This window comes from Schistocerca piceifrons, chromosome 6 (genome assembly GCF_021461385.2).
Source record: "Schistocerca piceifrons isolate TAMUIC-IGC-003096 chromosome 6, iqSchPice1.1, whole genome shotgun sequence".
Classification (NCBI taxonomy): domain Eukaryota; kingdom Metazoa; phylum Arthropoda; class Insecta; order Orthoptera; family Acrididae; genus Schistocerca; species Schistocerca piceifrons.
Genome location: NC_060143.1, coordinates 18,969,300 through 18,981,384, shown reverse-complemented (window position 1 = coordinate 18,981,384; position 12,085 = coordinate 18,969,300). Strand labels below are relative to the sequence as shown.

Here is a 12,085-nt window from a genome sequence, read left to right as displayed (position 1 = left end):
TAAAAATGTGTATTTAATGAAAGAAACATAATATAACCTTCTGTTATACATCATTAAAAAGAGTATTTAAAAAGTTTTTTTCACTCAAAAACAAGTTCAGAGATGTTCAATATGGCCCCCTCCAGACACCCGAGCAATATCAACCCGATACTCCAACTCGTTCCACACTCTCTGTAGCATATCAGGGGTAACAGTTTGGATAGCTGCTGTTATTTCTCGTTTCAAATCATCAATGGTGGCTAGGAGAGGTGACCGAAACACCATATCCCTAACATACCCCTATAAGAAAAAATCGCAGGGGGTAAGATCAGGGCTTCTTGGAGGCCAGTGATGAAGTGCTCTGTCACGGGCTGCCTGGCGGCCGATCCATCGCCTCGGGTAGTTGACGTTCAGGTAGTTACGGACAGATAAGTGCCAATGTGGTGGCGCTCCATCCTGCTGAAATATGAATTGTTGTGCTTCTTGTTCGAACTGAGGGAACAGCCAATTCTCTAACATCTCCAGATACTGTAGTCCAGTTACAGTAGCACCTTCGAAGAAAAAGGGACCAAAAACTTTATTGGCTGAAATGGCACAGAAAACGTTCAGCTTAGGCGAGTCACGTTCATACTGAGTTGTTTCCCGCGGATTCTCAGTGCCCCATGGGCTGCGAACAAATGCTTGCTGGATGCGTGCTACATTTTCATCACTCGTTCTCGGCCGTCCAGAACTTTTCCCTTTGCTCAGACACCCATTCTCTGTAAACTGTTTATACCAACGTTTAATACACCACCTATCAGGAGGTTTAACACCATACTTCGTTCGAAATGCACGCTGAACAACTGTCGTCGATTCACTTCTGCCGTACTCAATAACACAAAAAGCTTTCTGTTGAGCGGTCGCCATCTTAGCATCAACTGACGCTGACGCCTAGCGAACAGCGCCTCAAGCGAACAAATGTACAACTAAATGAAACTTTATAGCTCCCTTAATTCGCCGACAGATAGTGCTTAGCTCTGCCTTTTGTCGTTGCAGAGTTTTAAATTCCTAAAGTTGTGGTATTCTTTTTGAATCACCCTGTATATTTGTGCAATGAAAACCCGTTTATCATCTGCATTTTTGGTGTAGAAATTTTAATGGGCAGTAGTGTATGTTTGGTAACGACGCTGAACGCGAGCAACACGAATGTCCCCTGGTGGCTGTTATACGTGTTACATAGAATTGAAATTATAATCATGTACACAAATGCTGCAAGTGTGTACGTGTACGGAGTTACAACGACATCCGACCACGCCTTCTAGGTGCCTCACTTTTTCGTCAGCACTCTCGTCACTAAGGCGAGGAATCGGGGTGCAGGGTGACTCCACAGTGCCCACCCAGCAGTGTAAGGGTCGAGGAGCCACCTGCCACAGAGGCCGCGGTCGGCGCTCCGAGTCACGACTCGTGAGCCCCGGGCGTGGCAAACAGAGCGCCGTGCGGCGCGCGGCGCGGCTCGAAAAGTGTTTCCCGCTAATGAGGCCACTGAGCGCCGGCGCTGAGTCAGGCGGCGGGCTCCCCGACGCCTGCGATGGCGCCTGCTGCCCGCTCGCCCCCGCCCGGCCCGGCGTCCCGACGCCGCAATTACGCGCCGTCGGCCTGTCTCCGCCGCGTCTGTCGCCTGACAAGGCCCGCGGCGGCGGGGGCGGCGGCGGCGGCGGCGGCGGCGGCAGCGGCGGGGGTGGGGCGCGAGGCGAGGGACGGGGCGGGCGCCAGAGGCCGGCGAGCGAGCCGACACACCCACCCGCGCACACTCATTTGTTTCGTTCTGCAGCCCAGCGAGCAACTGGTCCGCCGCGATGGGTTCTCTGTCAGTTAAAACTTAACTTTCCAGCACAAAAATTTAAAAGAAAAAAAAATGAGGAAAATTAAAAATCAGTTCTCTGAAGCAGAGATCCACAGGGAATTAAATGTTATTAACAGAGCTCACAGTATTGGCATTGCGCATGTAGTTGACAGATAATATTGAACAACAAATCAGTATCTTGTATAACTTTCTCTAGTTACAGTGCAACCCTGCAATTGATATTAGACACAATCATAGGCGTGTTACAAAATTCTACTCGGTATACTAAAATGTTATGGCATTAATAAAATCCCACTTGCATAGACGGAGCCTGACCTTGAAACACGTATGTAACATAGCAGCGATGGTGAGGCATGATAAAATCTTTGACCAGAGAGCCTTTTATCGTAGTTAGTCTGCGCTTGACCGCGCGAGAGTTGCGAGCAGCACTCTGTCGGTAGCAGTAGCTCAGTTCAGTTGCGAGTAGTTGCGTCTAGTAGTCGTGCAGTACAGTTGCGAGCAGTCCCTGTCAGTGGGCAGTCTGTGAGCAGTGCAGTATGTCGGTAGTAGCAGTCGAGTGCAGTTGTGTGTGAGGAGTCGGTGGGCGTCGACATGGCATTCTGGTCAAGATACAGGACGAGGTATATTATTTTTAAATGCGCTCAGGTAATAATGTAAATTAACTGTAACTAATTTGTGCAATAATCGCCCCAATAATAATTTTGATTTCAAAGCAAATTTATAAAAAAAAAACCATTTAATTGAACCAACGATTTCCTTCCATTTCCCTTAAAGTAAAGTTTCAGTTAAATTTCAAAAAAAAAAAATTATTTGCAATGCATTTCCTCCAAGCCGTGGCCAACAATAAGAGCAGAAATTTGACATGCAGTTATACTGAGGTAAGAAATTAATTCTGATTTTTGCACAGGGCCAAAGACCGATATTTCGGTTTAATTGAGTTATCATTATCACTGAAGTTTCATTAGCATTAAATTGTCTCATTATTTTCGTGAGAGCTTACACCAGGGTCAGATTGCGAATTTCACATTTTTATTGCCTCTGTCAGTACATTTCATTGCAGGGAGGTTACGTTTGGCTCCCATTTCTATTAAATATTGTCTTTTAAAATTTTCGGTGGAGAGGCTACAACCTTCATAACAGATTCAAATGGTTCAAATGGTTCTGAGCACTATAGGACTTAACATCTGAGGTCATCAGTCCCCTAGAACTTAGAACTACTTAAACCTAACTAACCTAAGGACATCACACACATCCATGCCCGAGGCAGGATTCGAACCTGCGACCGTAGCAGTCGCGCGGTTTCTGACTGTAGCGCCTATAACCGCTAGACCACCGCGGCCGGCTTCATAACGGAAAGCAGATTGTCTTTCTGACAGACTGTCATGTGCATGAGACTAATCTTGGAATGAATTATGTAACCTAGGGGATTTTTAAGGATTTAGAAGTGTATATCACTAGGCAGAAGATACACTCCTGGAAATGGAAAAAAGAACACATTGACACCGGTGTGTCAGACCCACCATACTTGCTCCGGACACTGCGAGAGGGCTGTACAAGCAATGATCACACGCACGGCACAGCGGACACACCAGGAACTGCGGTGTTGGCCGTCGAATGGCGCTAGCTGCGCAGCATTTGTGCACCGCCGCCGTCAGTGTCAGCCAGTTTGCCGTGGCATACGGAGCTCCATCGCAGTCTTTAACACTGGTAGCATGCCGCGACAGCGTGGACGTGAACCGTATGTGCAGTTGACGGACTTTGAGCGAGGGCGTATAGTGGGCATGCGGGAGGCCGGGTGGACGTACCGCCGAATTGCTCAACACGTGGGGCGTGAGGTCTCCACAGTACATCGATGTTGTCGCCAGTGGTCGGCGGAAGGTGCACGTGCCCGTCGACCTGGGACCGGACCGCAGCGACGCACGGATGCACGCCAAGACCGTAGGATCCTACGCAGTGCCGTAGGGGACCGCACCGCCACTTCCCAGCAAATTAGGGACACTGTTGCTCCTGGGGTATCGGCGAGGACCATTCGCAACCGTCTCCATGAAGCTGGGCTACGGTCCCGCACACCGTTAGGCCGTCTTCCGCTCACGCCCCAACATCGTGCAGCCCGCCTCCAGTGGTGTCGCGACAGGCGTGAATGGAGGGACGAATGGAGACGTGTCGTCTTCAGCGATGAGAGTCGCTTCTGCCTTGGTGCCAATGATGGTCGTATGCGTGTTTGGCGCCGTGCAGGTGAGCGCCACAATCAGGACTGCATACGACCGAGGCACACAGGGCCAACACCCGGCATCATGGTGTGGGGAGCGATCTCCTACACTGGCCGTACACCACTGGTGATCGTCGAGGGGACACTGAATAGTGCACGGTACATCCAAACCGTCATCGAACCCATCGTTCTACCATTCCTAGACCGGCAAGGTAACTTGCTGTTCCAACAGGACAATGCACGTCCGCATGTATCCCGTGCCACCCAACGTGCTCTAGAAGGTGTAAGTCAACTACCCTGGCCAGCAAGATCTCCGGATCTGTCCCCCATTGAGCATGTTTGGGACTGGATGAAGCGTCGTCTCACGCGGTCTGCACGTCCAGCACGAACGCTGGTCCAACTGAGGCGCCAGGTGGAAATGGCATGGCAAGCCGTTCCACAGGACTACATCCGGCATCTCTACGATCGTCTCCATGGGAGAATAGCAGCCTGCATTGCTGCGAAAGGTGGATATACACTGTACTAGTGCCGACATTGTGCATGCTCTGTTGCCTGTGTCTATGTGCCTGTGGTTCTGTCAGTGTGATCATGTGATGTATCTGACCCCAGGAATGTGTCAATAAAGTTTCCCCTTCCTGGGACAATGATTTCACGGTGTTCTTATTTCAATTTCCAGGAGTGTAGTTACTGCCCACAGGAAAATTAAAGAGGCCTTTGGAGAAACGAGAAGCTGCAGTATGAATATCAAGAGCTTCGATGAAAAACCGGTCCTAAGCAAAGAGTGGGAAGCTAAATGATGGAGTATATAGATCACCTACTGAAGGGAAATATACTTGAAGACAATATTATGGAAATGGAAGAGGAGATGGGAGATATGATACTGCAAGAATAATTTGCCAGAACACTGAAACACCTAAGCCGAAATCAGACCCCAGGAGCTAAGACATTCTGTCGAAACTACTGATAGCCAGGGGAGAGCCAGTCATGACAAAGAAAGGTTTGGAGTAGGAATTATAGTTGAGAGAGAAGACATAAAATCTTTGAAGTTTGGCAGTGAGATTGTAATTCTGTCAGAGACAGCAAAGGACTTCGAAGAACAGCTGGATAGAATGAACAGTGCCTTGAAAGCAGGATAAAGACTAACATCGCCAAAAGCGAAACAAAGGTAATGGAATGTAATCAAATTGAATTAGGTGTGCTCAAGGAATTAGATTAAGAAATGAGGCACTGACAGCAGTAGATGAGTTTGGCTTTTTGGGCAGCAAAATAACTTATGATGGCTGAAGTTGAGTGGATACATAAAGTGTAGACTGGCAGTGGCAAGGAAAGTGTTTCTGAAGAAGAGAAATTTGTTAACATTGCATACAGATTTAAGCATTGGGAAGTCTTTTCTGAAAGTATTTGTATGGGCTGTAGCCGTGTATGAAGTATTTTGTATAGGTATGTGATCAGAGGCTTTGTATAGGGTTTAGCCATATATGGAGGTGAAACATCTACAATAAACAGTTTAGACAAGGAGCTAATAGAAGCTTTTGAAATGTGGTGCTACAGAAGAATACTGAAGATTAGCTGAGTATATCACAAAACTCATGAGGAGGTACCTATCTGAATTGAGGAGAAGACCCTCAGTTCTCCAGACAAATCGCCAATTTCTGCTGAATATGTAAGAAAACTATAAAACACAAATCCACCTTCGTTTTTACAGGTCCGTACCTCAATCGGCAATAAAAGGAACTGTTATAGAATCACTTTGTTGTACGTCTGTCCTTCTGGCTGTCTCTCTATCCGACTGCTGAAAACGCTTTTTCTCAAGAACGGGTAAACGTATAAAGTCGAAATTTATTTCACATATTAAGGTATCCGGTCCTTTGACGATGTAACAAAGTGAAGCTTCTAAGTCAATGCACTAGAAAACTACAGCTATTTACGTTACATATTCTGATACCTCAACTGTACTTCCCATTGGCCTAGAATCATGAAATTTGCCAACAAGCAAGGCTTCACCCTACAACCACAGGAAAAAATCCGAAAATCATCAATTTATAACTGCACCATACGAAAATTTTTGCCGTTTCTTATCAGATCACGGTCGCTTGGCGATGTAGAAAATGAAGATTATCGAAACACCCTGCTTAACCCGCAGGACAGGAAAGGTAGTTTAAATAGTGGAAAGGGGCGAAATTAAGGGCTGTCAGTTTTACACTCGAACATACAATTTTATTATTTGATCAAACATTACAAGAGCCCAATTTTTTTTAACACACAGCTTTAATTTTTGGGACTTAATTACTGGCTGAAAACCACTTTAATTTAAAAACGGCTGAAGGCCAATAACTTAAAACGCAAGCAAAATCAGGAATTTAAAAGGCAAGCCTTATCTTACAACAATTCTTTATTTAGGCTGAAGTCCCAAAGAATCTGAGGTTTTCAGAACAAATAATTTGAATTCAAAATCGGCTGAAAGCCCAACACTTAAGGTTAAACAACATTAATTTTTTTAAAAAGCAAAGGCTTTACGTAAAATAGTTCTTAATTAGGCAAAACTCAACCAAAACAGAAATTTTAAAGGCAAAGCCTTATCTTAAAACAGTTCTTCATTCCCCAGGAACCAGACACTTCAAGAGCAAACAAGTTAAATTCAAATCGGCTGAAGGCCTAACACTAAAAATTCAACAACATTAAAACCTTTAAAACGCCCAATGTGTTACGTGAAACAGTTCTTTAAATCAGGCTGAAGGCCAAAAGAATCTTACGCCTTAAGACCAAACAACCTTAATTTAAAAAAAAAAAAAATCAGCTAGAAGTCATACAATTTATTTTTTTTTTTTTTTTTGGTCATCAATCTACTGACTGGTTCGATGCGGCCCGCCACGATTCCTTTCCTGTGCTAACCTCTTCATCTCAGAGTAGCACTTGCAACCTACGTCCTCAATTATTTGCTTGACGTATTCCAATCTCTGTCCTCCTCTACAGTTTTTGCCCTCTACAGCTCCCTCTAGTACCATGGAAGTCATTCCCTCATGTCTTAGCAGATGTCCTATCATCCTGTCCCTTCTCCTTATCAGTGTTTTCCACATATTCCTTTCCTCTCCGATTCTGCGTAGAACCTTCTCATTCCTTACCTTATCAGTCCACCTAATTTTCAATATTCGTCTATAGCACCACATCTCAAATGCTTCGATTCTCTTCTGTTCTGGTTTTCCCACAGTCCATGTTTCACTACCATACAATGCTGTACTCCAGACGTACATCCTCAGAAATTTCTTCCTCAAATTAAGGCCGGTATTTGATATTAGAAGACTTCTCTTGGCCAGAAATGCCTTTTTTGCCATAGCGAGTCTGCTTTTGATGTCCTCCTTGCTCCGTCCGTCATTGGTTATTTTACTGCCTAGGTAGCAGAATTCCTTAACTTCATTGACTTCGTGACCATCAACCCTGATGTTAAGTTTCTCGCTGTTCTCATTTCTACTACTTCTCATTACCTTCGTCTTTCTCCGATTTACTCTCAAACCATACTGTGTACTCATTAGACTGTTCATTCCGTTCAGCAGATCATTTCATTCTTCTTCACTTTCACTCAGGATCGCAATGTCATCAGCGAATCGTATCATTGATATCCTTTCACCTTGTATTTTAATTCCACTCCTGAACCTTTCTTTTATTTCCACCATTGCTTCCTCGATGTACAGATTGAAGAGTAGGGGCGAAAGGCTACAGCCTTGTCTTACACCCTTCTTAAAACGAGCACTTCGTCCTTGATCGTTCACTCTTATTATTCCCTCTTGGTTGTTGTACATATTGTATATGACCCGTCTCTCCCTATAGCTTACCCCTACTTTTTTCAGAATCTCGAACAGCTTGCACGATTTTATATTGTCGAACGCTTTTTCCAGGTCGACAAATCCTATGAAAGTGTCTTGATTTTTCTTTAGCCTTGCTTCCATTATTAGCCGTAACGTCAGAATTGCCTCTCTCGTCCCTTTACTTTTCCTAAAGCCAAACTGATCGTCACCTAGCGCATTTTCAATATTATTTTCCATTCTTCTGTATATTATTCTTGTAAGCAGCTTCGATGCATGAGCTGTTAAGCTGATTGCGCGATAATTCTCGCACTTGTCAGCTCTTGCCGTCTTCGGAATTGTGTGGATGATGCTTTTCCGAAAGTCAGATGGTATATCGCCAGACTCATATATTCTACACACCAACGTGAATAGCCGTTTTGTTGCCACTTCCCCCAATGATTTTAGAAATTCTGATGGAATGTTATCTATCCCTTCAGCCTTATTTGACCGTAAGTCCTCCAAAGCTCTTTTAAATTCCGATTCTAATACTGGATCCCCCATCACTTCTAAATCGACTCCTGTTTCTTCTTTTATCACATCAGACAAATCTTTACCCTCATAGAGGCTTTCAATGTATTCTTTCCACCTATCTGCTCTCTCCTCTGCATTTAACAGTGGAATTCCCGTTGCACTCTTAATGTTACCACCGTTGCTTTTAATGTCACCAAAGGTTGTTTTGACTTTCCTGTATGCTGAGTCTGTCCTTCCGACAATCATATCTTTTTCGATGTCTTCACATTTTTCCTGCAGCCATTTCGTCTTAGCTTACCTGCACTTCCTATTTATTTCATTCCTCAGCGACTTGTATTTCTGTATTCCTGATTTTCCCGGAACATGTTTGTACTTCCTCCTTTCATCAATCAACTGAAGTATTTCTACTGTTACCCATGGTTTCTTCGCAGCTACCTTCTTTGTACCTATGTTTTCCTTCCCAGCTTCTGTGATGGCCCTTTTTAGAGATGTCCATTCCTCTTCAACTGTACTGCCTACTGCGCTATTCCTTATTGCTGTATCTATAGCGTTAGAGAACTTCAAACGTATCTCGTCATTCCTTAGTACTTCCGTATCCCACTTCTTTGCGTATTGATTCTTCCTGACTAATGTCTTGAACTTCAGCCTACTCTTCATCACTACTATATTGTGATCTGAGTCTATATCTGCTCCCGGTTACGCCTTACAATCCAGTATCTGATTTCGGAATCTCTGTCTGAGCATGATGTAATCTAATTGAAATCTTCCCGTATCTCCCGGCCTTTTCCAAGTATACCTCCTCCTCTTGTGATTCTTGAACAGGGTATTCGCTATTACTAGCTGAAACTTGTTACAGAACTCAGTTAGTCTTTCTCCTCTTTCATTCCTTGTTCCAAGCCCATATTCTCCTGTAACCTTTTCTTCTACTCCTTCCCCTACAACTGCATTCCAGTCGCCCATGCCTATTAGATTTTCGTCCCCATTTACATACTACATTACCCTTTCAATATCCTCATACACTTTCTCTATCTGTTCATCTTCAGCTCGCGACGTCGGCATGTATACCTGAACTATCGTTGTCGGTGTTAGTCTGCTGTCGATTCTGATTAGAACAACCCGGCCACTGAACTGTTCACAGTAAGACACCCTCTGCCCTACCTTCCTATTCATAACGAATCCTACACCTGTTATACCATTTTCTGCTGCTGTTGATATTACCCGATACTCATCTGACCAGAAATCCATGTCTTCCTTCCACTTCACTTCACTGACCCCTACTATATCTAGACTGAGCCTTTGCATTTCCCTTTTCAGATTTTCTAGTTTCCCTACCACGTTCAAGCTTCTGACATTCCACGCCCCGACTCGTAGAACGTTATCCTTTCGTTGATTATTCAATCTTTTTCTCATGGTAACCTCCCCCTTGGCAGTCCCCTCCCGGAGATCCGAATGGGGGACTATTCCGGAATCTTTTGCCAATGGAGAGATCATCATGACACTTCTTCAATTACAGGCCACATGTCCTGTGGATACACGTTACGTGTCTTTAATGCAGTGGTTTCCATTGCCTTCTGCATCCTCATGTCGTTGATCATTGCTGATTCTTCCGCCTTTAGGGGCAATTTCCCACCCCTAGGACATGAGAGTGCCCTGAACCTCTATCCGCTCCTCCGCCCTCTTTGACAAGGCCGTTGGGAGAATGAGACTGACTTCTTATGCCGGAAGTCTTCGGCCGCCAGTAACAACAATAACAATAAAAAGGCAGTACACCCAATGGCGCTCAAATGTTCGAGGGTCGGCCTGGAATTCAAACACTAACGCTCGCTTAGGAGAGACAGGGAGTCGGGCCAACCACTGACGATCCAACGACAACCCAACCGACCGACAGTCAACGCACCGACCGACAAGATAACTTCCACCTCACCCGACCGGGGCACAACAGGGATTTCAACAGAGCGATATGGAAGATATTGGCGCCCACAACCAATCACACATGGAGCTGTCAAACTACACACCGAGCTGGACAGCAACAACACGATGAGGAACCTATACCGCCTGAAATTTACGCCAACGGCCAGGACAGGTAACCGGAACGTTAACGGCCACAAAGCACAGTATTCCGCTGGTGCACTTCAATTCAAATAACCAAATACAGTGAAACTCCACCGGAGGTTGGCTAGAATTTCCCAACTTGAAAACTAGATTGTTACTCACGGAAACATCCAAACAGCCGACAACGAACTCCAAACGACACAATCTGAACATGTAGGGAAGCAGCCTACTCACGCCGTAGTAAATTCACAGCAGTCTTTCCATTGTGTGCCAGCCTAGTCCGCTGTAACTAGCTCTGACGTCATAAATGTTGCGCAATACTTTAAAAATCAAGCAAATGACCTGAAACGGTTCTAGCATGTCAGGAGTAATACTAAATTAACATGTGTTGAATTTATGTTCAGTAACTTTAACCATTTTCGAAATTTGGATGTTTTTCTGTAAAAATCATTGGCGCAACAGAAAAGAGCTAGAGATTTAAAAATTTATATTTAGATTCCTTTTCCATAATTATTTAATAGAAACAGTTTTCTGGATCTCAGAAATTAAGATTTTAGTGGAAATTCATGATTTTCTGGTTTTTGTCTTAAAACTTAAGGAAGCAAGATAGATTAAGTAGGCTAATAAATAAGGCTAGGATGTTTGTATTTAAGTAGATTGGAGATCCGCTATAACTATGAAGATGTGAGAAGTTTCATTTGAATACCTAAAAAACTATAGCGATAGTGTATCTCCAAAGGGCCAGTTCAGAGCTCGTCTACTGCGTGCAGTGTAATTAAATTAATTCTCTCGCCCAAAATATTTAACTTAGCCACATCAAAATTTTATTATGATTACTTACCTGTGTGCTGAATGCACATTTAAATTGAGAGCTTCATCGGCCATCAGCAAAAGAAGCTATGATTTATTCGGTAACTTAATGTGGTGCATTACTAGCCCAGCGGCTAGTCGGGAGAGCCGATTTGATCAGGCGTTCCCTTAGCCGTCCGCACCGCGGCTTTATATATAAGAACGCTGCGCGAGGAAGGAAGGCCACAGTTCTCTCCAGACGCTAATAGCACACCACCTGTGTCGGGAGTCGCGTCGCGTCGGTATCATTGCTATAAACAGCCTCGGATGCCGTATTAAGTTACGCGTAATCATGAAATCATTTTCGAGTGAAGTGCTAATTCTGGGATGACTTTAATTATCCATCGTCAGTTTGCGTATGTCGTATTTTCACGTGCCGCCGCGGGACAGACATTCTACCATTATTTAGCGTGGCGTTTGATGAACATTATCATCAAATTATGGCGAGCATTCACTTAAACATTTAATTTGGACAGTTATAGTTGCATCAGCGCATTAGACTCTGAACTGCTCTGTTAGTTAGATTGTGTGGATTCTTTTTTTTTATGTGTGACTTTCAGAATATACTGAACTATTTTTAGAAAATCGTTTTTGATTATGAATCCCAGACAATCTAATTTCTCAGAGCTATAAGCTGTAGCTATAAGTGTATTTCTCAGATGAAGTGGGCACTAGGAATTCTAATTACAGGCTTCACGTTTTGCTAATCACTTTCTGGTTGCCAATATTGTAGTTAGAGAGCCAGTGTTGAGAACGGCAAAAGACAGCATAAATAATAGGAACATTTATATAACAATTAATTCCACCCGCCGCCCCACATATGGTTAATCGGCCGGGAAA

General features: G+C 44.3%; 1 protein-coding gene across 1 annotated transcript in view; it reads left to right on the top strand.

The window, feature by feature from the left end:
• LOC124802820 (translation initiation factor IF-2-like) overlaps positions 1-12,085 on the top strand; it is a 183,507-nt gene that overhangs the window by 133,936 nt on the left and 37,486 nt on the right. Inside the window, exon 3 of the mRNA XM_047263825.1 lies at positions 1,336-1,825. Coding sequence (XP_047119781.1) covers positions 1,336-1,825 — 490 coding nt within the window. The remainder of the gene's footprint in view (positions 1-1,335; positions 1,826-12,085) is intronic.